At 53.0% G+C, this 26,365-nt stretch overlaps 2 protein-coding genes across 2 annotated transcripts; both read left to right on the plus strand.

Annotated features, from left to right (window-relative positions):
• The first annotated feature begins 1,402 nt into the window (after positions 1-1,402).
• On the plus strand, positions 1,403-7,535 carry SRSF3 (serine and arginine rich splicing factor 3). Its single transcript, XM_032132956.1, has 6 exons — positions 1,403-1,511; positions 2,267-2,474; positions 3,383-3,517; positions 5,701-5,739; positions 6,349-6,435; positions 6,704-7,535. Exons 2-6 carry the CDS (start codon positions 2,269-2,271, stop codon positions 6,729-6,731), a joined length of 495 nt encoding a protein of 164 aa, XP_031988847.1. The 5' UTR covers positions 1,403-1,511; positions 2,267-2,268; the 3' UTR covers positions 6,732-7,535.
• Positions 7,536-19,208: 11,673 nt separating this feature from the next.
• Positions 19,209-24,060, plus strand: CDKN1A (cyclin dependent kinase inhibitor 1A). Its single transcript, XM_032132957.1, has 3 exons — positions 19,209-19,289; positions 21,660-22,073; positions 22,800-24,060. The coding sequence occupies exons 2-3, from the start codon at positions 21,668-21,670 to the stop codon at positions 22,847-22,849; spliced, it is 456 nt and encodes a 151-aa protein (XP_031988848.1). The 5' UTR covers positions 19,209-19,289; positions 21,660-21,667; the 3' UTR covers positions 22,850-24,060.
• Positions 24,061-26,365: the final 2,305 nt, after the last annotated feature.

Here is a 26,365-nt window from a genome sequence, read left to right on the forward strand (position 1 = left end):
GTCCAAGTTGCTGTCTAATATTTGTTCTGTTTCTTTTTTTAAAAAAATATCCATTATTGCAAAACTTAATGTTTGAAATGTACATTATGTGACATGAGCAGGGTCTAGGAATGCTGCAAACCCCTTTGGAGAAGGGAAGCGAGTACTGGAAATCACTGTCTGAAAGAAGTCACAAAGTGAAATGGCTGAACAGCTCCAACCTTCAAATTATTTCCTTTGTTTGTGTTGCCTCAGGAAATTAGCTGTCAGCTAATTTAGATTACAATGGATTAGATTTCCTTAATTAAAGGCAGGTAACCCTCAGATAACTGTACACACAATTAAGATACTTTGGAGCATCCATTACCTCAAAATCATTGTTGTGTTTCTGTCCCTTGGCCAGTTTTGAGCTTTGGAGGATTTTACTGAGAAAAAGCTCTTAAAAATAATGTGGGATGCTGCAAAAGATTTTGGGAAATTCCAGTTAATGATATCAGCTGGTTGTTTTTCATTCCACTTGGGTTTCTGGAATTCTGGTAGACTGAGGACGCCCCATCCTCTGCACAGTTCCTGCTTGGAAAGCAGAGTCAACGAGCATTAATTTATACTCAAAACGCCTTATTGTACATGGTATGATCCAAAGTATTATTAATTATACTTGTGCCAGATAAATTAGTCTTCTTTGGCCCATGGCAAAGACATGAAGTCTGGATTAAACCCAGCCTGGTTGCGAAGGGAGGTTTTTGGGAGATTATTGCAGCAACAGCCCTGGGTGGGTTTCATGTATTACCTGATAAATCAGGAGGTTTGTTATCTAAGGCAACCCCTTTGGAGCAAGTTAATTGTTTAATTAGAGGTTAAAACTCATGTTGTATGTACAAATGTCATGTACGAATGAGAGTTTGGCAAAGCACATCAACAGCACTGTGTATCTGTAACTAAAATTCCTCCTTTCAAATCCTCTCGTTTTCTCAAGTGCTTAAAAAAAGTGCTGTCTTTTGTGCCTCAGTAAGCAAAGCTCAGACATAAAATTTACCAAAAACTCTGGCTTACAGCAGTTTGCTCAACACACTTATTAAAAGCTCATGGGGACAAATGGCTCTGAGAGAATTGAAACGTTCTAATGTGTTAGCCCTACCTGGACGGATCTCACCGGGCCAGAAACACAAGGAAATAAAACTTTATTTTTCGTTTTAGACAGAAAAAGAACAGTTCTGGGGGCGTTACCGTTCCCGCATTTCAGGGCCCGGGCGGGGCCCGCAGAGCCGCCTCAGCGCTCCCGCCATTGCCGCCAAGATCCCACCCACCTGCGCGCGCGCGGTGACGCCACCTGTCAATCAGCGCGACGGCGCCCTCTGATTCGCTGTTGCATAGCATCACGTGGGAGAGGGCTAGCCCTATATAAAGGCGGGCGGGGTAGGCGCCGGCCGCCATTTTGTCCAGTGAGGAAAAGCGGAGCTGGGGTCTCGCTGAGGGTCGAGTCGGCTGAGTTTAGCGCGGGCTCCCTTCGCGCGGCCTCCCTCTGAGCACCGGTGAGGATCTTCACCGCGGAGGGCGGGGGGGAGGCGGCAGCCGCGGTCTCGGTACCCGGCAGGGCGGATGGAAGCGACGGCGGCGGCAAACAAAGAGCAGCCGCCATTTTGTAACGCCGGGCCTGGGGCGGCGGCTGCCGCGGCCCTGAGCGGAACCGGGCGGGGAGACGGTGGGTAGTCCGCGGGTTGCCGGGAGGAGCCCGTTCTCGGCCTGCTCCCCGCGGCATGTGAGGCGACGTGGGGCGGGAGGTGCCGTGGGGGCGGAGTGGCAGCGTCCCGCCCGCCCGAGGCAGCGCTGGTCCCTCACCGCACCGAGGAGCAGCTCCGGAGCGCGTCCCCGGGCAGTGCCCACGGGGCTCGGCCGGAGATGGCGCTGCCCCCCGCTTTTGTGCGCGGATTGCCGTGATCCTAATCCCGATCCGGGAACAATGGAGCCTCCCCCGCGCAGCGCCCTCTGCAGACTTCCCCTGCGCTAAACAAGAAGAGGGGCGCAGGAATACCCACCCCTCAAACCTAAACCGTAAAAGTAAATGAAATTCTCCGAAATAGTGGATTTTAATCACAATGCGGCATAGCACGTCTCTTTTTTGTTGGGTTTTAACACTCTCCGCCCACCCCTTTCACGCAATGTTTCCATAAGCTCGTATCATTGCTGAAGTTTCAGGGGGAAGCAGCCACTAGAGTGACTTCCCTTGGAAGTGAGCAAGCACATGCGCTGTGTTAAATATATGTGTACTTCTTTTTTCTTGTCCTAGCAATGCATCGCGACTCTTGTCCTCTGGACTGCAAGGTTTATGTGGGTAACCTTGGAAACAATGGCAACAAAACGGAGTTAGAGCGAGCTTTTGGCTACTATGGACCACTGCGCAGTGTATGGGTGGCGAGAAATCCTCCTGGTTTTGCCTTTGTGGAATTTGAAGATCCCCGAGATGCAGCTGATGCAGTAAGAGAACTAGATGGAAGGTAAAATGTGCTTGTGTGCTTGACTTGGCTGGTCAAAATATGAGACATTGTAGGAGTGGTACGTTTATAAATTGGGAAGCTGAAACTGCAGGACTAAGGTCTTGATACGTTTGTTATGCACTATTTATTTATATGGTACTTTAAGGGTGTTCTTATAGTGCAGAAATAGAATCCCAGAAAGGTTTTGGCTGGAAGAGACCTCAAAGCTGATCCAGTCCCATCCCTGCCATGGGCAGGGACATCTTCCACTGTCCCAGGTTGCTCCAAGCCCTGTCCAGCCTGGCCTTGGAGACTCCCAGAGATCCAGGGACAGCCACAGCTCTTCTGGGCACCCTGTGCCAGGGCCTTCCCACCCTCACAGGGAGGAATTTCTCCCCAATATCCCATCTAACCCTGCCCTCCTTAGTGAATAGCATTGTAATGGTTAATTTTGCACTTCACAGTTGAACTCCCAAGTTAGAAATTATTTGCATCTCTTTATGTGTGTTAATTAAATTGCAGATGGTGTTACTATAAAGAGGCAAAACTGATAATGGAGACTCTCCTTGCTTCCTTCCCTGCTTTACTGCTTTACTGGCACAGCAGTTTTGAGAAGCAGCCAAACCTTTTGTCTGCCATAGAATCCCAGAACGGTTTGGGCTGGAAGCCCATCCTGTTCCACACCCTGCCATGGCCGGGGACACCTTCCACTGGGTAGATCAGGTTGCTCCAAATCCCGTCCAACCTGGCCTTGGACACTTCCAGGGAAGGGTCCACCACAGTCATGCTGGAGCTGACTGAACACTGTGCTTTGATGACAGAACATTTTTGCCCTTATCTGTTCTTTTTCCCTTTTGTGGATTGTGTATGTTTTATTCTGTGCTGCCTTCTCCCTGGAAATGCTAACCAGTGTCAACCTCTCTTCCCAGAACCCTGTGTGGGTGTCGTGTCCGAGTGGAGCTCTCCAACGGGGAAAAGCGGAGTCGGAACCGCGGCCCCCCTCCATCATGGGGCCGGCGTCCTCGGGATGACTATCGCAGGAGGAGTCCCCCTCCTCGGCGCAGGTACCTGGGCACAGCACAATCCTAGAGCTCTTGGCACAGTTACCACGTAGCATCCTAGAAGCAGGCTTGTTAAAGGCATGTTGATGGATAACACTCATCTATCTGATCATGATTCGGAAATGACAAATGCTAAAAAAAAACCAAAATCAACCCCCCACAAAATCGAGGTGAACTTAAGTTGTGTTGAATGTTGTTGGCTTTTGTCCTTAGGTGACTGTGCAGTTGGTAGTCAGTGCCCTCTGTCCTGGGCTTATCCTCCTTCCTCTTAAAATCTGCTCATCTTCTAGCCACACTTTCCCTTTCTTCCCCATACTTCAACTTAGCCTGTTCCTTTCCTTTACTCCATAATGGCAGAACATGACATACAGCAGTTTAGCATTTCCATACCAATGGGTTTTTCCACTTTGTTTGCAGAACTTAAATACTTCCCAAGCAGGCAGCTGTTTAATAATAGATTGAGTAACAGTTGCTCTAAACATCTGGAATCTTGACACTTTAGTGTTAGCTGGAATTAAAGCATCGTGTGACGATCCTGTCACTTGAGGTTTGCAAACCCAGCTCTAGCATATAGCAGGATTTTTGGGAACTGGCACGTTCTTGGACCCAGACTAGTTTGTCTGGCAGTTTAAGTGTGCAACGTGGTTTTTACAGGACTGAATTTACCTGTGGCAGGTGAGTGAAGTCCTCCCAAGTCAGGGTTTCAAGCTTACCCTTTTGCTGTTGAAAAAAAATAACACATTAGGAGTATTTGTTAGCTAATAGATGGTTGTACTGATGGCTTGTTTTTCATTTTTTTTATGCTTTTTGGTCCATCTATTAATAAAAATGAACCCGTTACAGAGTCACCATCATGTCTCTTCTCACCACCCTCTGAGTCTGCATTAGCCAGCCAACTAGCCCTTTCAGCGTCATGTGACCAGCGCGCCCCATGCAGCTTGGCTGGTGTCGTTTCACATGACCCAGGCATGGCCAGTCGTCAGGTTGCACCGCCCTTTGGTTCCCGAGCATGCTGTTTTCTCTCAGCCTTCTCTCCAACCTTAACCAAATCGGCAGCAGCCACCTCGACCGCCCACACATTCCCGGCCAATCAGCTCAGCTGTTTATTTACCAAATGTCTTCACAACAACTACAGCAGCAGCCTTCGGCTAACAAAAAAGCAGGAAAAATCCACAACACCCCCTTCGCCAACCAACTAAATACAACGCAACATCTGGCAAAACCTTTTCAGCAAATTCTTCTTGGCAGTCAGTCCGGCAGCCTCACCTCACCATTTCTAGCTTGTTGAAACCAAAGACTTGTAAGTTTTTCCTGCTTATACAGTTTACTGCTGGTTAAAATAAGGAGTAAGCGGCTTATAAGTAATTACTTTTCTCAATCAAAGGCTGGCTGTGCATAATTGAGTGGTAACGTACATATGTTGCTTGAGAAAACTTTTAAGGGTGATATGGAAGCTCTTACACTGTGAATAATGTAAAAACCAGGATATTTGCATGTGAGATGCCAAACTAAATTTTTAATAAAGCTCTAACAAATGTAGCTTTTCCTTGCCAGAAAAATCCTATCACCTTTAAATGGTTTTACTAACAGTTTTCAAAACTTAAAACAATTACTTTTTTGGGATGAACTGGGCCGAGCTAAGGTTATATTTTTAAATTTTTTTTTTTATAAGAAAATAGTCTAAACACACTCTATGGCATTAAAATGACAATCACAAATATGCAGTTCTAATGTAGCACTTAATGGCATTATCAATATTGACACTGAGCGCATTTTCACTTTTTTTCCACTTGATATCTCTTATGTCTTGTTATGGACCTTTTTGGCTTGCATGGGTTCCAAAACATTTGCTCTGTGCTATTTTTTTTTTTTTTTTTTGGAACCACCTGTGGGACTTTGGTGTGGTGTTCTGGGCAGTGTATTTAGTTGAAATGGAAAGTGTTGCATTGGACAACTCTGCTCTGACGCATTCTTAGTTAAGTGAATTCGTGGTTGGAAACGTGCTGTTCACACTGAGCTTGGTTTTACTGCCTAATCTTTCCATGCCTTTTACTGGATGATGGATGCCAGTTATTCTTGGCACGTTCCCTGGGCCCAACAGTGAGTTTGACAAGTTGGGAAATGCCTCACCCCATTAAAGCTCAAAGAATGGATAAAGTGCCTCACATTTGGTTTTCTGGTTCTAGATCACCGCGAAGGAGAAGCTTTTCCCGGAGCCGCAGCAGGTATGAATCCCTTTCCTGCCCCATGGACTGCTCCAGCCTGGAGGGCTGAAAAGGAGCAGCCCAAAACAGCTCCACGCATAGGCTGTGCACAGTCAGACTGTAGTTTGGTAAAAGGGAAACAGATTTGCTTCTGTCATACTGCTTGACTGGAATTACTGAGCTGTTAGAGATTCCAGGGATAGCAGTGGAAGGATATTAAGAACAGAAGTAATTTCCATTCTGCAGCTGTTTGGGGTCTTTGTCAGTTTTCCCCAGAGTTTAAGTGTTAATGTGCTACTCTCTCACAGACACTGTGAGCATAGGGTCGTAGAGCCCTGAGGTGGGAAAATACCTTTAAGATTGAGTCCAGCCATAAATCAGGATGTGATTAGGTGGGATTCTGAAAGAAAAAACTTCTGCAAAGTACTGCATGCCTGTTGACAGCACGTTGTAAGCTGTTGCTCAGGCTGATTATTCTTCCCTTGAGAAAGGGTTAATAGCAGCACTGGTAACAGGTTTCCCCCTCGTTGAATAGTTAAAAACCTTCGCTCCTGAAGGGAAGCTCCTCAGGGAGCCTCGCTGGCCTAATTGAGCTTTGCTCTGATATTGTGGTGTTGTGATCTGTACCAGGTCCCTCTCCAGAGATAGAAGAAGAGAAAGATCACTCTCACGGGAGAGGAACCACAAGCCTTCTCGCTCCTTTTCCAGGTCTCGCAGGTAAGAAGAGTCTTCAGTGTTGGTGTGTTCTGAGTAAATGTAAAAATGGCTTTCTGTGCCTTGGTAAATACTGAAGAAGGCAGTGGTGAAGAATCACTTCTAGTGTTGTAGGAGATTCTTCACCCTGAACAATAAAACACTCAGTTTTATTAAATGAACAGTATTTTAAAAATGCTTAAGTATCACCTGCTGATTGTGGCTGGGGGGCTTAAAGGAAAATCTGCTGCTCCTGACACCTGGATCCTAACTTTACCTGTCTGTTCTTCAGTCGCTCCAGGTCAAATGAGAGGAAATAGGACTGTGGGAAGGAGCTGTGTACAGGAAGTCATGAGATCCGAGGCCAGGAGTATGTACAGAACATTGTTTTGTTTTGACACTTCATAAAGCTTGGTGCATTTTTAAAATGTTTTAGCTGTTGAACTTGCTTTGTTTCTTGTATCTTGTAACAGGTGGCAAATGTAAAGATGTGAATCTGTATATGGTTCTGAGCAGATCCTATGATTTGTAATGTTAATGGTTTTCCAATGTACCATTAGACGCTGTGTGTGTGTGTGTGTGTGTGTGTGTGTGTGTGTGGAAGGGCAAATGGTCTGTGTTGTGTTGCTGGGAGAGCACGGCTGGGGGTTGCTGGGGCTCAGCTCGAGGAAGTGTGCTGGGATGGTGTGTTCTTGTGGAATCAGACTGGGAGCAGAGCAGGACATGGGTGTTCCATAGCCTATGTCTGGGAAAGAGAATAGTGAGCCAGTGGCACCGGGAGGGAAAGGGTTGGGCTGCAGCTTCATCCAGCTCCAGTTCTGACTGAGCTGCTTTATATTCCATGAAATAAAACATTGTAGCTGTAGGGTCAGTTAATTTTGTACTTGGTGTGAGTAGAGTCCTTAATTAGCTGATGGTTGATTGACCATCTATTCCAGAACCTCTGAATAGACCAAATCCACAGCAGAACTGACACCTGGAGTGGATGTGTTGTGTCTAATGGTACATTGTAAACATTAGAAATTAAACATTTCTTTACTGTACAAGAATTTTCATGTCACTTGTAAAATGTCTTTTGTGAGATCCTTGGGATTAAAGTTTTGGTTACAACTTGTTGTTCAGTATATAACTTGTCCCTGACTGTGACAGTCACCCCACCTGGCTGTAACACACCTGTGAACTGTCCAACTCAGCTGCACCTGGCAGTGTCTGCTCACCTGTCTGTGGTGAGGTGCAGGGTGTCCCTCTGCCATGGCAATCTAATCCCTGTTCTACAGGTTCAGCTGGGGTAGTCAGTAGCTGATGCCACCTGGCTTCTTGCCTGACAGTGAGCCCTGGAGTGATTGCTTGGAAAACCAGCTGGAGATGCAAAGGTTCACATGGGTTGGGAACAGCAGCTATGGGTTGGGAACAGCAGTTAAGGTATTCATCCTATCTCAGTTTGGAAGTTGCTGGTCTGGAAACCAAAACTTACCCTGAAGATTCACTTCCTCTAAATGCAACATGGCTGGAGAGCAGCTGGAGCTTCCCCCACTGCCCAAGGGCTACCTTGGTCCTGTGTCCCAGAGAAAATGTGCTCCATTGATTCAGTTATGTGGTTTAGATTAAATCCCTCATGATGAACACTGGTAATGGAATTTCCTTCACTTGGTGGTGTCCCAAGCCAGGGACAAGGTGATGGTGAAGCTCTAAGGGAAGGATGTACCAGTGCTGCCCCCTTGGCTTGCTGAGCTCAGTGTCTGGATTTATTTATTTTTTTTTAAATCACTTAGTGTTATTTATGGTTGGACTGGGACTTGAAGGTCTCTTCCACCCTCAGTGACTCTGCGGTTCTGTTGATCAGTTCAGCACTGTGTGTTGCTGTGTCGGCCACCTCGTGTCGCAGAAACGTGGGATGGCCGCAGGTGCTGCGGGAGGCACTCGCAGCCTGAACTGCCCTGGAGCGGGATTCAGCGGTGAGCTGGGAAGGCGCAGGCCCGTTCCCGGATTTTGCCGGGCCCCGTTTCACCTGCGGAGGGTGAGGGAGGAGCGGGTGGGGCCGGCTCGGCCGTGCAGTGCCGCCGGTGCCCGGCAGAGGTCAGGGCGGCTCCTCTGTGCCGGGGCCGGCTCCTGTTGGCTCCCCCGCCGCCCCAGCCCAGCTCCGGGCCGGGCAGCGGGGCCCAGGGGCTGCCCGGGGCCGTGCTCGGTCCCGTTGCCTTTCCCTACGTGCCTGTGGCAGTGTCTGATGTGCGGAAGGCTCACAGCTTGCGGTGCCTCTGCCGGCACAGACGTTCCTCCTGTGGTTACCTGGGGGAACAAGGAGCCTTCAGTAGTTCAGCTACTGCAGGGAGAGAAATCTGAAGTGCCAGAGACAGTGGGGGAGCAGGTTGTGGTTTTCATACGCAACAGTCTTGCGGAACTGGAAGCATTTCAGTTTCAGGTTTCTGACTATTTTACTCCTCAGCTGAATGAAGAAGTTGCCCCCTTAGATCAGAAGTGTGCTGGTTTTATGTAATCAAGTGGAGGTTTGAACGGGAACACAACAAACAGCTTCTAGAATAAGATGGGAAATGTATAAATATGTATGAGCACTGACTGGACAGCCCTTCCCCCAGGGTATAAGTAACAAGAGTTACTTTTGATGTAGCAACACATTTGTGAATTTCATGTGTCCCATTCCTGTCTGAGGGAGTGACGAGCCTGGGAATGTTGCATTTAAAAAGTTTACTCTCAAATTAAATGTACAAGGAAGTGTTGGTGTTCTAAGGCCAGGGACATCCCTCGCCTCTCTCCAAAGCTTCGGACACCAGGAAGAGTCACCAAGCAGTTTGTCCTGGCCAGGGGAGGACAGAGGGACACTATCCAAGGCTCCTTGGCAGAACCTCAGCCACAGCCCTGCTCCGGAGACCCCTGGGGTGATGGAGCAATTGCTGCTGCCTGATACCTTCCAAATGGTTTCAGGGCCTGGTTTCATGGTGCTGACAGTAATGATTGATGCTGTATTTCTAATCTGGGGAGAGGTTTAGCTGCCCTTGTTTCAGGCAGAAGCATCCTGGGGTTAATTCTCAGAGGTCCTCAGCAGTGCCTGAGCACATCCCAGTTATTTTCTACGCTCTCCCTGGGGAGAGCATTGTGTGCAAATGGGTTTGCAAAGAAAAGGATCTTGTTTTTTTTCTTTTTATGTACATGCTGCTCCTTGTTTATGACCAAAGATCATGTTAAGAATGTGCCTTGCACTTAGAAAGTGGAGAGGTTTATGATGCCCTTGCTTTTGTTGGGATTTGTTCCACTGGCCTTCAGACAGGGTCGTGCTTGGGTGAGGAGTTGTGATCCTCCCAAACACTTGACAGTGCTTCTGGTTAAAGTGCTCCATGTGCAGGATGACGTGTCCTAACAGGTCATGTAACCACATACATGTGCTAGTTATGACAAAAATGGGAGAAAAGCATTGCTGACAGTTAATGTTAGAAAAGCAAGGAAAAAAAATCCCTTGAAAAATAAATGTTTTTGTCTGTTCCACTCAAATTCACCAGGTTTTAGGGTACATTATCCTTTCAGAGCTGACCCTGTTCAGAAAGCTGAAGGGAGCCAGTATGGATCATACCCAGTGTTGATTTCAGAGCTGAGCCTTGGGAAGGATTGCTGCTTCCCTATGCCAAATCCCTGTTCAGTGGGGCAGCCTGGCAATTTCTGGTTTCTCCTCTATTAAATTGATTTGCCTTCCCTCTAAGAGCAGAAAAAACCTGCCAAAGTCCAGACCCAAGCGTCGCTCTGTGAAAGAAGAACTTCTATCCTCTTGGACAAACAGGTGTGCTGTGTTACCCCCCCTCATCCTCCAAAGCCAGTCTGGTTCTGGAGCTTTGCTCTTCCGTCCTCCAGCCACAGCGGGAACTGCGGTGTGTTACTAATGGAAGGGCCTTGCATTTCATCCTCTGCCTTTGCATTTCCTTTTGTTTGAAGTCAGAGAAACCAGAGGGACACCACACAGTGCCCATGGATCGTCTCTAAACCTCTCCTGCTTTGGTGGGGGTCTGTCAGCAGAACCCAGTGCTGGAAGTATTTTTTGACCTGTAGATGTTTACAGGGTTTTGTGCTCAACAGAATCATGGAATCACTAAGGTTGGAAGAGCCCTCTTAAGTTCAAGTCCAACCATTCCCCCAGCAGTGCCCGAGTGCTTCTGCAGCTTTTTACTGCTGTTATCACCTCTTTTCAGTTTCCAGTTTTACTTTCATATGCCATGATCTCCATGAGCTGCCTCAATGTCTCCTGACATACAGATCCTCGAAGTGGCTGAACATTGGACAAACTTATTTCTGCTGCATTTTAATCCCTGTCCCTGTACCCACGTTCAAATCCTGCCCCAGACATACTGTCCCAAAAACTGAGCTGCAGTCTCCACCACGGATCGCCCTGCTCTGGTGCTGTTGTAGTGCAGAGTCTCTTGGCTGGAAGAGAAAAAAAAAGTGAGAAAACTGGAGCATCAACCCCTTTTGCAAACAGAAAAGCTGACGGGCAGGAGTGCAATTCCAGTTGCTCCGGTTCAACCTTAGCTCCCGCATGGGGCGATGGCACAGGGCCAGGCCCTGCCGTAAAGAGGCGGGTCCCCACTGCCCTGCTGCTGGAATGCAGCTGGCTCCAGCTTCACAGCTCAACCTGCCAGAAAGAGGCAGAATAAAGCCAATTTTTGCTTGGCTGTGCTTTGCAGTTGGTCAGTCAAGTGGTTGCCGGAGCTGAAGCCGCATCCCAGGCTCTCACACGAGAAGTGTTCTGGCTTCCTCGAAACACCGTCACTGTCTGGGGTTGCTCTTTCGTTTCTGCAGTTTCTCTGGGGCACAGCCACGAGTTCCCTCTATTAGTGCTCTTCAAACAAACACGGCTGGGGACTAAAATAAACACAGGATCCAGACAAATATAAAATAGACGATGCAAGGGGAACGCTATGTTCGTTCCCAAGTGATTCATTTGGCTATTATTTAATAATTTAGTGGCTGACATAACTTGGGAGTTGAACAAATCTTCACATTGATTTGGGTGGTGTTTCTGCTTGGTCCTCTAAGTCATTTTAGCTGTCAGTTTTTCTATGGGAGTGATCCCAGCCAGGAAGGGGAAGTGTATGTCCTTCCCATCTGGGTTCTGTCACCGATTCCAGCTGTGTCACTCCACGGCCTCCCTGAGTGTGAGGAGATTCATCCTGCTACAGTCATGCTGCTGTTCTTGGGCACTTTGCTGGACAACACAGACTGGTTGTGATGTGCCACTGCCTGATGCCACCCCCAAAACAGCCTGACGTGTGTGACAGCCCCTGGGCAGCCCCAGTGCTCTGTTGGGACCGTGCTATCGGGGTGCAGCAGTGGTATCAGGGCGGGGCACTGTGTCACCCAGGCTGTCACTTGGGAAGATCACCCCTGCCAGCTGTGAGAGAGGCGTTATCTCCTCGCGGGCAGAGGCTGCTTAGAACATGAATATTAGGACATGAATATTCAAAATATTCAGCAGGAAGCCCTGGTGCTGTCCCAGCCCTCCCTGCTGATGGAGGGCTCGCTGTCAGTGTTTGATACAAAGTGTTTGCTGTCAGTGTTTTGTAGAATCCCAGGATGTTTTGGGTTGGGAGGGACCTTAGAACTCACTTTGTTCCACCCCCTGCCATGGGCAGGGATGCCTTCTACTATCCCAGGGTGCTCCAAACCCTGTCCAACCTGGCCTGGGACACTTCCAGGGCTGGGGCAGCCACAGCTTCTCTGGGCAAACCTGTGCCAGGGCCTCAGCCCCGTTGCAGGGAAGGATTTCTGCCTAACACCAGTGTTACTACACCTCCTGCACTGGGTGCTGCTTTTCCTGGTGCTGGATTGATCAGCTTTTCATGCAGTTGTACTATAAACTTTGTGGGAGGAGGTTGCCCCAGCTGGAGAGATAAGCTCCAGGTGTGGTTTGCTGCCACTCCTGCCAAGTTGTCCTTGCAGCTGCCTGGCTGACACGTGCCGCTCGGAAACTCGTGGATGAAACTCCGCCAGATTTGGAGTCAGGAGTTCCCCTGTGCAGGGGATGTTTGACAGGGACCCGTGGGGTATTTTTTGATCTATAGATATTTTCAGGGTTTCTTGTTTCATAGAATCAGGAAATCATTTAGGTTGGAAAAGCCCTCTAAGGTCATTGAGTCCAACTGTTCCCCCAAGCACTGCCAGGTCTAGCACTAACCCGTGTCCCTGGGTGCCACATCCACACTTTTTTTGAAGTACTTCCAGGGATGGTGACTCTGCCACTGCTCTGGACAGCCTGTGCAGGTGCTTGACAACCCTTCTGGTGAAGGAATTTTTGCTAATGTCCAATGTAAACTTCCTCTGGTGCAGCTTGAGGCCGTTCCCTCTCCTCCTGTCCCTGTTCCCTGGTAGCAGAGCCCAGCCCCCTCCTGGCTCCCCTCTCCCGTCAGGGAGTTGTGGAGAGCCAGAAAGTCCCCCTGAGCCTCCTTTTCTCCAGGCTGAGCCCCCCCAGGTCTCTCAGCTGCTCCTGGTGCTCCAGATCATTCCCCAGCTCCATTCCCTTCTCAGGACACACTCCAGCCCCTCAATGTCTTTCTTGCCATGAGAAACCCAAAACTGAACACAGTACTCAAGGTGTGGCCTTAGCAGTGCCCAGCACAGGGGCATGGGCACTTCCCAGTTTTAAGACATCCCTCTCCTTTTGTCTCCCTCCTGCTCCCTTTGTGGATTTACAATTGATAATCTATAAATCTCTCAGTGTTCTGCAAAGCCGAGGTTTGTGTGGAGGTGGGAAGGGCTTTGGTGCAGCATTGCTGCTGGTGGGTGAAGTACAGAACATTTTAACCCCGTTTCCAGCCTCTGTGGCACTGCCCACCACAGCTCCAGTTCCAGAAAATTTTCTTTCCCTGTTGCAAGGTGGATTTTCACAGGCCGGGCCAAGAAACCAGTGAGGGTGGCTGAAACGGAAAGGTTTTATTTTGGCACCTGGAACTCCCCAACTTTGACCTCTGTGGAACTGGACAGAGCCCCTCTAGTGTGTGGAGCACGTCCACCCCCATGGCCCAGCTCGGGGTCAAGGCCAGCAGGGGCTAGTGGGGTGAAAGCTGCTCTTCCATCCTCACTCCCGAAAATCCTGCTGTGCCTGACTGACATGTAGGAGGAAAAGTGCAATTGACCCTTACCCTGGTGTCAAGGTGGCGGCTGCCATATCATCACCCCTGGCTTTATTGCCATCTCAGCTGTCCCCTCCCATTACCTCTGCTCTGCTCCGGGCTGTGCACGAGTCACCGTGCAAGGCTCTGTCTGTGGTCTGGGTCCTGGTCCTGCCCTCCTGCGGATCCCATTTCATGGCATGTTCAGGGTCTACCTGCCCCTGGCTCTGTCCCTTCCCTCCCTCTGCCCACGCCCAGCCCCACTCCTCGCCCCCCAGCACAAGGGCAAAGTGAATCATGATGCTGTGCTCGACTGGGGCATTCCCGAAAGGTGTGACTGGAGATCCCAGGAGATAGTGACACACGCTGAGCCAGCAGGTGGTGGGATGGGCAAGCGGGCCAGCATACGCATCCTGGAGCCCAGGTTTGTGTGGGACAACCCCAAATTCCCAATATCTGGGAGTGGAAACACCCCATCCTGGTGTCTGGGCGCTCTGGGCAGAGGGTGCCCCAAGGAATTGGAGTTGTTTCAGAGGTGACATCATGAGCAAGTGCTCAGTCAGAGCTCCCCATCCTCACCTCCTCCTCACACACAGCTATAAAGGGCCAGATCAAGCTCCCAATGGATTTCAAACCATCCCATGGCTTGGAGAGCAACAAATCCCTCAGCAGCAGCACCGTGCCACACGTGCCGTGCACTGGGAAGAAGTTACGTCCATTGACAGCTTCCATGGGCTGGGCTGCACTGAGGGCTGTGAGCCACATGGACAAGAGCAATCCTGCCCCACACTCCACTTGCTTATTCCCACCCACGGGGGGAATCCTGCTGGGTAAGGTCCTGGAGTTCCTGGAGCAATCCCTGTCCTCCCCCCCTTGCCGAGATGCCTGCGGGGAACTGCTGGCTGCAAAATAACCCCCAGTGGACGTTTTGGATGGACCTTATTCCTTGCAGGAAGCCCTGCAAGAGGCTGGAGCTGCTTGCCCTGGTTCCCAGCGGGGTGTCCCTGTCCCCTCCTGGCATCTGCCCCATCCTGCCGCGCTCCGGGGCCGTGGGCAATGAGGTGGAGCAGCAAGGGAATAAAGGGGCAGCCGGGTGCAGGGTTTGGAGCCAGGTACTGCGGCCGCCCGGCCGCGCTCCGAACAATGAGGCCTTTGCTGCCAGCAAAAAAACCCCACAAAGCTTCCAAGCTGCTCATGGAAAGTCAGTGAAGCAATTACGTTAATGACTATGAATGGGGCTAAAAACAATCTTGGATGAAAATGAGTGAGGGGCCGAATGAAGCGACCGATTCATAGCCCGGCTCCCGCATCCAGGAATATTTCCAGTAAGCAGAGGCCTTGTGTTAGGACTGTCTCATCCCCCATTTGTGCTTGGTGGGACTCTATTTCCACTCTGCTGGGTCTGGTGTCTCATCAAAATGTCTTCATTAATGGGGCAAACAAGGGCTGGATATGGCAGGGGAACAGTCAATTAACACGATCCGAGTTCTTTTAGGGGCAGAGTTAATCAAGCATTCAGCGTTTTGTCATTCTTGTCTTTCTTTCCTGGGAAAATCCTATTAGTATAAAATCACTTAATTGGGCACTTCAAAGAGCTGATGGGAAAACAGGCTTCTCTGGGATATAAACGCCCTCCAGCCGAACACTGGGTTCATTTAGACTTCTGCTGGAGCGTGAGGGTTTCATTAAGAGCCTTCACGTTTCCCACTTAAAAGAAAAAAGCTTGTTAGTAGAGATAATAAAAAAAAACACACAGAAAAAATGCTTGGTGATTTGAATCTTGCTGAAGAGGATTTTTAGTGCTGGAATACTCAGGACTTTGTCCCTGCAGTCTGCTGTCCTGAGTCAAGCAATTTCCACTGCCTGGGATGTTCTGGCAAGTACAGCTGTTTGAGGAGGGGAAAAAGTCACCCCTGTGCCCCATGGAATGGGACACAGCCCTGGTTGGACATTTGGGCTGTAGGATGTTGTGTTCTGCAGGACCGAACCCCAACCCCGTGTGCTCATCCCCACTCTCTGTGCTGGGGCAGAGGTCCTGTGTTAGTTCCCCCCATTCTCAGGGTGTTTCCCTGGGTGGAAATTTGGCTTTTTGCAGAGTTTATGTTTATCTCACCTTGAAAAATAAGCGTGCCCTGATCTCTGCCATCTCCATCCCGAAAGACCTGAGGGATGCTCATCTGCCCAAATCTTTGCTGGTTTTCTCTCTGTGCTGGTTGATCTAACAGGATTATTATTTCCCCACCTCAAAAAACTCTCTTCATGCAGACCTTTGACTACTAAATCTCAAAACCATATAAAATCCCTACACGCAGGAATTTGTGTGCGTTTAAAACAGTGCTTATGAGCACGGGTTGGACCTCACTGTGTTATTCCTGTAAACACGGTTCCATGAAGCCGCATTTCCCCGTTCTCCATCCTATCCAAGGCTGGAGCATTCCAACCCTGATTCCTCCACCCGACCCAAGCCGTTCCCTGCTCCATGCTGGAACTCCCACCCATGTCCCCGTGGCTTTCGGGGGTGCTGCTCCCCGAGTCAGAGGAGGACACGGGACAGGGATGAGACTCGAGTCAGAAGCGATTGTGCCCGGGCACGTTCCCGGCCGGATCCCTGGCTGTGCCGAGGCCGGGCTGAGTCACACCCCGGCTCTGCCTGCTGTGACTAATGTGTTTGCTTCCGTGTCTGCAGAGGCTTTCACTCCCTTCGGCTTCGGCGGGATCCACCTGGGGCGACCCGCTGGGAATGAAACGCTCCCGAGGGCTGAGCTGCTCAGTTGTTCGGGTGCCCCCGGTGCTGGGAAGGAGGTTCCTTTGAAGGCTGTGAAATATGCAGTCGTTTAATGTATTCCTTCTGCTTCCAGGCATTAGGATGGGTTATTCAAGGAAATTATAGAGGTGGATTCTCCCACGACCACACCCCTCCCGGGTGGGGGTTTGGGACCCCTGGGGAGGGCGAGCCTGGGACGGGAGAGGTGACAGATCCCACACTGTGGCTATAAATGGTGAGAAGGAAATAGCCCATCAGCCCTCGGCGCTGATCCTGGTCCCCAGTCCTGAATCTGCCCTCCTCCTTCTGCTCCTCCTCCGTGTTGTGGGATCAAACACCATGAATCACCTTTGGGATTTTCTATTTTTTTGAAATTCCTGTACGGCCTTCTTATTCACTCTTTCCCCACCCCCCTTTTTTCTCTGGTAATGCCACTGCAGACGTGCCCATGCACTTCCTGACCCAGACCCTGACGCCATCCCTCTCCCCACTTCCCATTTCCAATAACCCACTTGGCTGAGGTCTCCTCCGATGCTGGCGTGGCCGGAGCTCCCCTCTCCCGGAGGAAGGGAAGCGAGAGTGGAGTTTGCAAGAGCCAGAAACCTGCACCCCTCTCCTCACCCCCCGCCATCCCAGGGTGTGGGGAATGAACCCTCACCCCACCAAAAATCACTGAGAGAATTACAGAGTTACTTTCCTAAGGGAAAATCTATGTCTGATTGATTTTCTCACTGGTTTAGCCCTGGGATGAATCCCTGGTGTAACTGGGATGTTCCCAGCAGCCAGGCTCGTCGGTTATCTCCCTTTTTGAATCCCTCACTCGTGCAATCAGTGGCTGTGGAGCCACTCTGGGTTGCACAAACTCCTTCCTCTGCCACTTCAGAAAGCTGCTGGTTTGATGTTCCCATTTCTTTCTGTGCACTGGAGAGCTTTTATGGAAAAAAGGGATCTGTTTTAAGCAGGGAACATCCTCTGGTAAGTGCTGCTTCATCCCAGAGTCCCAGGTGGCAGCTGGAGCTGCACTGACCCGAGGTATGCTCAGAGTGCTGCGGCTGGGACGGTGCCGATTGCATCCCTCACATCCAGAGGGAGCAAACCCACACCTGCAGCTGGAGCAGAGCTGGAGCTTGGCAAGGAAATGATCCGCAACCAGCCAGCGCCGCGGCCACCTCTGCAGTGAGGCTCTGAAGGCTGCTCCTTGCAGCCACGAGCAGAAATCATTCCCAGGTGGAAAATCCAGTGACAGCTTCCCTGTCCCAACTTGCCCCCTCCTCTCCTTGCCTATTACAAATGGAAAGGCAAGATGAATTTTGGAGCGTTTAGGTCCAGACTGCAGCTTTCCAGGATGGATTTTCAGCAGTGTGTAGCATGAATTTAAGGTGATTTCCCATTCCCTGTCCTCCTTTTGCCTTTCCTGTCCATCCCACTGTGCCTGTTTGGAGGCAGCCAAGGGGCTGAGCAGCCACCACTGATCCAAATCCCAGCACCTCGGCACAGCCCAGCTCCACAGAGTGGGGATGAGTGATTGCAAAACCCTCCTGCAGCATGTGGCAGCATTCAGCCAAACATGCCCAAACATATTTCTAGCTGCTCTGGCCAGTGGGAAGCTGCTGGTCCAGCTGGAAAAAGCAGGAGTGATCTGCACACCAAGGATCCTCCTCAGCACCCCAGCACCTGTTGCCTCCAGGGGCTTTTGAGGGGACCTGGCATTCCCAAAGGATCGCTTTAACGTGGCTTTTGTCACTTGGAATTGTGCTGTCGCCTCCTTGTGCCCACGGGAGCAGGTTGTGCTTGTGTCCGTGTGCTGTGAGGTCTGGGCTGGGAAGGGCTGCAGGACACGGGCACTGTGCCCGAGCTGGGCTGGCTCTGAGAGCATCCCTTCCCTTCTCCTGCCGCAGGGCAGGGATGGACCAACCGACCAGGCTCAGGGCAGGAGCCCTCCAGCCCCACAGAGTAACCCCAGCAGAAGCTGCCCTGGCTTTCCTGCCTGTGGACTTGGCTGGCTTTTCCAGCTAAACCACAGATTCCCTCAAATCCTTGCCGCAGGTTCCTGCAGGACATGCACAGACTTGTTCCTCCTCCTTATCCCTGCCTGGACATCTGCAGGACTCAGAGCAGCAGATCCTACTCCAAACACTTTTTTCCACCCACAGCGGATGCTGGGGTTCAGCTGGTGGAGCAGAGCCAGGCCCGGGGAAGACAAGCCAGTTCGAGAGGCCAGCGACAGCCCAGGATGGGCTGAGCAGTGCCAGGGGGCCAGGGGAACATCATCCTGGTATGGCTCCGAGCTTGGCACCCCGAGGGGCTGAGCCACCCCTTCCTTAATCCACAAATCTCCTTCCTACAGTGGCCTGGTGGGTGGGACAGCCTGGCTAGGACAGGACGCCCTTCGAGGTGGCTAAACTCCTGCATCTCCTGGCTGGAATGTGGCACCCCTGTATCCATTGGGGGATCCCTGTATCCCTAATGGGGGCGTCTCCCTGTCCCCAGCTCCCCTCTAGGAAGGGGGTCTCTGCATCTCCTCAGGGTGAGGTCCCTGCATTTCCTGATGGAAGGAGGGCCCTGTATCTCCTGGCTGAGGTTTCCCTCTGGTCCCTGATGCTGGGTCCCTGCACCCACCCAGGAAGGGGTTCCCCATATCCCCTGATGGGGGTCCCTCCATCTCCTGCTATAGGGGAGTCCCTGCACTCTCCAAGGCAGGGGGTCCCGGTATCCCCTGATCCAGGTCCCCGCCCTTCCCTAGGAAGGGGGTCCCTGTGCCCATGGTCCCGGCATGCCCGGCTCTCCTCTGGCACCGCGCATATTCCCGGGACCGGGAACCGGGATGAGAGAGAAAAGGGTTGGGGGGGGGGGCACACGCAAGACTGGGGCGAATGCAGTGAGGTCGGCCGGGGAGGGGCGGGAGGGAAATCCCGGGCGACGCCGGGACCGGCGCCCGGCTCCGCCCCTCCCTCCGGTATAAAGGCGGCGACGCGGCGGGCACCGCCAGACGCTGGGAGACGGCGGTGAGTGCGGGCGGGGTCGGGCGGCGGCCTTGCCCAGGGGCTCCGGTCCTTCACTGGCCAGGGACGGAGGGCGAGCGCCGGTTTCCCCGGGGTCCGCGGTGCCTGGAGCGGGGGAAGCGCCGTAGCGGGGCCGGCTTTGCCTGGGGCCGCGTCCCCAGCGCGGGGAGGGAGCGGGATCGCGCCCGGTGCCGGGGCTGGCGGTGCCGGGGCTGGCGGTGCCGGGGCTGGCGGTGCGGAGCCCCGGGAGCACCCGGAGCCCCCTGGGGGGATGCGGAGCCCCCGGGCTGGGCCGCGCTCGCCCCCCGGTGGCCGCGGGGCTGGCGGTGCGGGGTGCGGGGTGCCGTGCCGGGTGCTGTGCGGGGTGCCGTGCCGGGTGCTGTGCGGACGCAGTCCCGCCGCTGAGCATCCTGCGGGGCCGGGCGGGGACCGGCCGCCCCGTGCCAGCCCCCCCGGCCCCATCGGTGTCATGAGCCGGGCGTTCTCTGCGCGGGATCAGCGGCTTCAGCCGCTCCCGGATGCGGGTGCCCCCAGCCCCTCCTGCTTGCCCAGCCTTCCCCAGACTGGTGTGACTGGTCCTGGGTGTCGCAGGTGTCTGTGGAGCCCTGCTGGGTGTCTCCCAGGGGTGCTCTCATCACCCAGCTCGGCTGGGAGAGGTTTTAACGCGGCCGTGCACCTGCCACTTCCTTGCCCAAATCTTGGGGCTCCCGGGCGGCTGCCGGGAGCCTCGAAGCTCTTGCTGGGCAGAGGTCGCTGGAAGCGGCACCAGCCCCATGGGAGGGGACGATGACCCGGCCCTGGTCCCTCCCTCATTGGTGGCTTTGGCAATCCGCAGCCATGAGTCAGGGCGAGGGTGTTATCTCGAGGCTCCAGGGTGGCACCTGAGTCGCGTCGGTGACCTGAGGATGGGGACGTCGGGACGTGACGCAGGCGGGGAGGGCTGGGGGTTGTCTGGTTGGGCTGACGGAACGTGTCCCTCTCCCACTACCTGCCCGGGCTTGCCTGGACATGCTGGGACTTGCCTGGCAGTGAGGTCACCCTGTCTGTGTGTTCAGACTGCCCGGAGATAGGAAGCTGGATTTCTATTTTTACTCGGGGATGCTGAGTCTGAGCACAGGGTGCCCACAGGGGTGGCCCCAGGGACAGAATGTGGCCCCTCCAGCCCCTGGGCTGGAGACTCTCACCGTGCTGGTGCCATGCCTGGGAATAGGGTTATTGAATCATTAAGGTTGGAAAAGACCTCCAAGATCCTCAAGTCCAACCAGGGCCCGATCCTCACCTTGTCAGCTAGACCAGAGCTCTGAGTGCCACATCCAGTCATTTCTTGCACACTTCTAGGGGTGGAATGTGGGGAAGACAATGCGGCACAGGCAACCCAGAGGGGCTGCAGGTGCTGAATTTAGGGAGAAATCTTCCCTGCAGGAGGCTGAGAATCTGCTCCTTGGGGAAGTTGGGGGATGGGGAGGATCTTTTGTGGCCTGGCTTTGGGCGTCCCAGATTAGGTGGGCAATGGGAGCTATGAATCTTTCTTTTTTAAGCAGATTTAATGAGTGTGGCTGTCCCAGCAGGGGCAAGCCTTATCTCTGAAAACTCAAATCCCAGAGCAGTGCTGACTCTTATCAGCTGGACTTGATGATCTTGGAGGCATTTTCCAGCCTTAACAATTCTGATTCTACGTCGAAGTTCCTCATAAGTGTGGGTGTAGTGAGGGGTCCCTTATCCCCACACAGTCCGGGGAAGGACTGCTCCGATGGAGAGGCTTTGGCACTTACTGGGAAGGTCAAGGCTTTTGGCACCGATTTGAAAAAAAACAAACAAGGTCTTGTTTCTGGTTACCCAACAGCTCCTTGCAGATAAGGAGGGTGGTTAGCAAAGTGGTCAAGCTTGTGGCACGTTCTTGCAGTTGCTTGAAGGTTTTCTTACCACCGGGTCAGGGTTCTTGAGATGAAGAAACTGGCCAGAAAAACATCCTGTTGCTTCACCTCCCCGTGTGCCAACTTGCCTTTGCCTGCATGGGAGTGGGAAGGAGCGGGGCTGTGGATGGAGCCCGTGGCAGTGTCGGGGTGCTGGATGCTCTGACCTGGCAGGGCTTTGCCTGCTGGAGGAGGAATAGGGAATGGTGACATCTGCACCTTCCCCATCCTCCTGCGTTGCACTGGGCTGTGTCTGACCTCAGCCGTGCTCAAGCCTCTGCTAAAATCTCAAAAGTCAGAGTCCAGACGTGTCTGTCAGTCCCCTCTGGGCTGCCTCACTGCAGAGCCCAGCCCGGCTTGTCCCACCTTGGCTACCATGTGCTTTGCCTTGGTAGCCAGCACTCTCCTGTGTTTGCTCCTGTCATCCCAGCCCCCGTAACTTGCTCTGGTTTCCCCCCAGCCAGCACGATGCCGCTGTCCCAGAGCAGGGCTGGGCAGACCCCATGCAGCAGCAAGGCCTGCAGGAACCTCTTTGGCCCCGTGGACCACGACCAGCTCCAGCATGACTTTGAGGACAAGATAAGACAACAGCTGGAAGAAGCTCAGCAGCGCTGGAACTTCAACTTTGAGACAGAGACTCCCTTGGAAGGGCCGTTCAAGTGGGAGAGGATCCTCGTGGCTGAGCAGCCGCCCCAGGAGGTTCACAGCCTGGTCAGGGCTGTCATCAGCAGTGACAGCAGGAGCTCCTTGGCCCACAGGGTCCCCCCCAAGGACCGTGTTGGCAGGATTTGCCCCGAGGAGTCTCAGCAGAGCTCGCAGGTTTACAAGGCTGGTTCCCCACAGAGCCTGAAGCGTGGGCAGACCACGATCAAAGGTGAGTGCTGGGGGTTGCTGTCACTCCCTGGGGGCTTGGTGGCATTGATGTCATGGCAGGGACAGACAGAGGGGACTTGGGTGCCAGAGCCCTGCCTGGCTCTTGGGCATGGGGAGGGAACCACCCTCCATGGATCTCTCCTAGGGAAGCAGAGCCCATCTTCCAAAGGGAAAAAGGTGACCAGCTGGGTGCCTTTTGGCTGCTGGGGGCTGTGCAGGGGACTGGCATTGGGCTTGTGGGTTTTGTAGCTGAAGATGCCCCCAAATTCATCACCTTCAGTTCCGAAGACCTGACCCAATCATAGAATCACAGAATATTAAGGGGTTGGAATGGACCTTAAAGATCATCTTTAAGGTCCCGTGGGCAGGGGCACCTCCCACTATCCCAGGTTGCTCAAAGCCTTTATCCAACCTGGCTTTGAACAATTCCAGAGTTGGAGCATCCAGAACCTCCCTGGACAGCCTGTGCCAGTGTCTCACCTCCCTCACAGTGAGATGTTTCTTCCTATCCTCCAAGGCCAGGGCCTGGAGTGGAAATGCAGGCAAGACAAAGAGGAGAGCTGATGCAGACTTACAGCTCTGCTCTCCGCAGCTTTGGGTGGGGGCTTTAGGGTGCAACCCCCTTGGGCTGATTTTGGGGTGCCTCCCTGGGGACACCTCCCTCTTCCTGCCCTGCTGCTCCCAGCAGGCTGGAGACACTTTCCAACCCTTTCCTTCTTCCCTTCAGACTTCTACAGTGCCAAGCGGAGGATCGTCCCTGCCCGGCCCCGGCCGTGACTCGCTGCAGCAGCTGCCGACACCAGGGGTGCCCGTGGCTCCCCTGCCCCATGCTGTGTGAGCTGATCTGTACGAAGCAATGTAGAGTCTGTAGTTTCCTATTTATGAGTAGCTCTGGGGTCCTGAGGGACCTTCACTGTGTGCAATGTGGAGGAGGAGCCCCACGGCGGGGCTGGAGGAGGACTGAGATGGGCCTGGTGGGACCAAAGCACTGCCCTGCCTGCAGAGAAGTGTCCTCTGCCCTGTGCCTGTGGGACCAAACACCGTCCTTGTGCCACCCTGCTGTCCAGCCGTGGATCCGTCCCTTGCCTAGGGACTGGCTGTGGGGGACACTTGTGTCCCAGCCACCTGGTGGCACCAGATATCTTTAAGAAAAGTCCCTGGTGTGCTTTGTAGAGCCCTGGGATGCCCCGGCTGCTGTCACACGGGGGTGGCCCTCTGTCCCAGCAGGATGGACCCAAGCACTTGTCCGTGTGTGGGAGCAGAGTGATGTGGAGGCTGCTCCTTCCCACGGCTGTTCCCTGGACAGTCCTTGGGGTGACTCACCAGGAACAGCCACTGGGGGACCAACACTGCCCCTGGGAGGCTTTGGGATCCCCTGCACTCTGCTGGCCCCAAATCCCACTTTCTTACCTTGTTGTTGTTGGCTTGTTGAGTGGTGCTGCTTGTGCCCACGTTCCTGCCTGCCTCAACACTGACACCGGGCTGGGGAGCCCCTGCTCTGGCTCTGTTGGGCTCCTCTAGGAAGAAGTCCTGCTCACCAGCAGGGCTGATGCTGAAATAAGGAATTGTAGCTTGTTTTCCTGGACTTTTTCTCCTTTGGGGCTGGCGGGGAGAGGACCCTCACCTGGCTCTGCTCTGGGACCAAGGGATGGCCTGGAGCAGAGGCTGCTGAGTTCCAGCACTGAAGGATGAGTCCCTGCTCCTGAGAGACTTGACACTGTCAGGTCTCAGCACTTTGACGGGGTTCATCTCCTGCTCTGCTGGATTTGGACTCGGGAAACTGGTGCAAGATGGTCCCAGGAAGAAAAGGGACAGGGTTGATTTCCCACCTTGCAGCACGATGCACTTTGCTGTCGGTGAAGCTGCCAAGCTCCCAGCACTAAATGTTTATTTATATTTAAAATAATGCTATTAAGTGTATGTGGGGAAAGGGGAAATACCTGTTTGTCTGAGAGTGTTAACTCTGAATAAACACTTATGTGAAGGAATTCTGGGTTAATGTGGATAACTGGGAGCAGGTCTGGCTGGGGGAGGGGAGAAGGGTGTTCCAGGGGCTGGGGATCCCTCTAGGAGTGCAGCCCTGAGCTGGGATCTGCCTTTGTGAAGGCTGAGAGGGATAAAACCTTGCCACAACCCCTGTGCTTGACCCCATTCCTTGGGGGCCGTGGTCTGGTGCTGCCACCGTGTCCCCAGCAGAAGCCACTGCCACCTGTGTGAGATGTCCCTGCAGGACCCCTGTATGAAGGTGGCTCCTCTGTTGCCCCCATTATTCCCCCTTCCCCACTGTGACCCTGTTCCCCCTAACCCTCAGCACCCTGTCCCGTGGTGCATGTGGCCATTAGCCACGGGCAAGCTGGTCGCCTCCCTTACCCCTTTAATGGGGTGCTGGGTGCCCAGCCCCACAAGGGTGACCCACGCTGTGGGATGGGGACACAAGAGCATGGGGTGGCACCGCTGCTGGAAACGTGCAGTGGTATTTCCTGGGGGCACTGAGGTTCCCTGGGAGTCAGGGATGTCTCTACCACCGGCTGCTTCCTTGGAGGACTGAGCAAGGCTTGGGTGCAGACTCGGGTTCTGGTTAATGTGAGAAATGACTTAACTTGCAAAGGATCCAGGTGAAAAGAAAGTCGATGGCAATGAACAACCTTGTGTCATTGTTCAGCTGGGCATCCCGAAAGCATCTGCCTGTCCCTGCAGTGTGGGGTGACATCTGTGCAGGCCCATGTCCCTTGACATGCAATCACTCAGCCTTTGAGCTGCTGCTGAGTCAAACCCTACAGCCTTAGCCCCTTTCTAACCTTATGTCAGTCCTTCCAAACCCCCCTGGCTGCTGCCAGGAGCTCCCCTCTGCTGTCATCTCCCATTTGCCAGTGGCAATGAAGGAAATGAGAAATAGAAATGAGAAATAAATCAGTGAAACCCCCTTGTCCGTGTTTGTGGGTTCTGGGGAGAACCAGGGTCCAGCTCTGCTGTGCCAGAGGGAGCCAGGCACCAGGGCTGGAGCTCTGAGTCCCTGGGACACTCCAGGACTGTGTCCCCCCAGCTTTGGGGCACAAAGCAGTGATGGGCTCCCCGCAGCTGGGGAGTGGATGGAAACCTCCCACTTTCAGCCCAGGTTGTGTTTTGCTGCTCCCACCCCAGCCTGGCCTCAGCACAGAGCAGGGATGCTGAGGGTCAAACCCCCACAGGGGGAGGATCAGGTGGTTCCCTTCCCTTCTTCCCATTCAATCTCCTTTCACTGACACCTTCCAGCACCTCATTGGCATTGGATCATTCTCTCCCTCCTGGATCGTGCCCTCCCTCCTGGGCTGTGCCCTCCGGTGACCAGCGCTGATCCTGGCGCTCGCTGCCAGCACGGCTCTGCCACTAGGATTACAATGCCAGAGTCTTGCTGGGCAGAGGGCACAAATCAAGCTCTCCCAGGGATATTTAGGGTTTTCCCTTCAAAAGGGAAAAATTTCTCCTCAAATCCTTGGAGAAAGCAAAGCCAAAATCCAACCTTCTCCATGCAGCCACAAACAATGCAGGGGTTGCAGGGCAAGGGGATGGGCTGAGCCCTCCAGGGTGCTTCAGTTTGGGGTAAGCAGCACCAGCTTGGCCCAGAGCAGGGAGAAGAACCGGCTGAGCTTTTAGTTGGCCCATAAATACCCTGATGGAGCGGATGGACCTGAGCTGGCTGCTGCTGCCTTGGGTTAAAATGAGCAGGGCCTGGCTGGTTCCCAGTGAGGGATTTAACCAGTTTAGATGGGCAGAGATAGTTGGGATATCAGCTTCCACCTCATGGCTCCTGCCCTGGGAGCCTGGGCTCAGATCCGCTGTGAGCCAGGGGATGTTTGTTGGAGTTATGCCCTAGAGAGAACAGTGTTTCCTCCTGCCTGAGTTCTCTTCACGTTTTGCAGTTAAAGAGTAGGAAAAATGCCCGTGATCCATCTGATCCCTCCATCCCCTCAGGAAGCACAGTGGTTGCAGCCCATGGGCGGCCAGTGGGTTTGGTGCTGGGTTTAAAGCCAAGTTTATAATTCAGGCAGGAGCCTTAAAAAAAATCAGAGAGGAGCACAGGGGGACATCTCCAGATTCTGGGGCCAAAGAGCCTCCGCAGGGGGGATTTTCAGGTTGTTCTGTCTTTGGTAGGATGTTATAATCTGGGGTTATAAATAGTCTTGTGGTTTGGGTTATTTGGAGTCTCAAAACAACATTTGCTGTTTGTCTGCTGTTTTTCCCCCACCCCAAACACCCCCCAGCCCTGAACCATTGCAAACGAGGAAAGGACGGGGCCTCTGCTGCACTTCCCGA

Source organism: Corvus moneduloides, chromosome 24, assembly GCF_009650955.1.
Source record: "Corvus moneduloides isolate bCorMon1 chromosome 24, bCorMon1.pri, whole genome shotgun sequence".
NCBI lineage: Eukaryota > Metazoa > Chordata > Aves > Passeriformes > Corvidae > Corvus > Corvus moneduloides.

Excerpts from the sequence above, each read along its gene's own strand:
- SRSF3 (XM_032132956.1), top strand. The coding sequence starts at position 2,269 with ATGCATCGCGACTCTTGTCCTCTGGACTGCAAGGTTTATGTGGGTAAC. Across the intron at positions 3,518-5,700 it reads AGTCCCCCTCCTCGGCGCAG|ATCACCGCGAAGGAGAAGCT; the intron begins GTACCTGGGCAC and ends TTCTGGTTCTAG. Across the intron at positions 5,740-6,348 it reads TTTTCCCGGAGCCGCAGCAG|GTCCCTCTCCAGAGATAGAA; the intron begins GTATGAATCCCT and ends GATCTGTACCAG.
- CDKN1A (XM_032132957.1), top strand. The coding sequence starts at position 21,668 with ATGCCGCTGTCCCAGAGCAGGGCTGGGCAGACCCCATGCAGCAGCAAG. Across the intron at positions 22,074-22,799 it reads TGGGCAGACCACGATCAAAG|ACTTCTACAGTGCCAAGCGG; the intron begins GTGAGTGCTGGG and ends TCTTCCCTTCAG.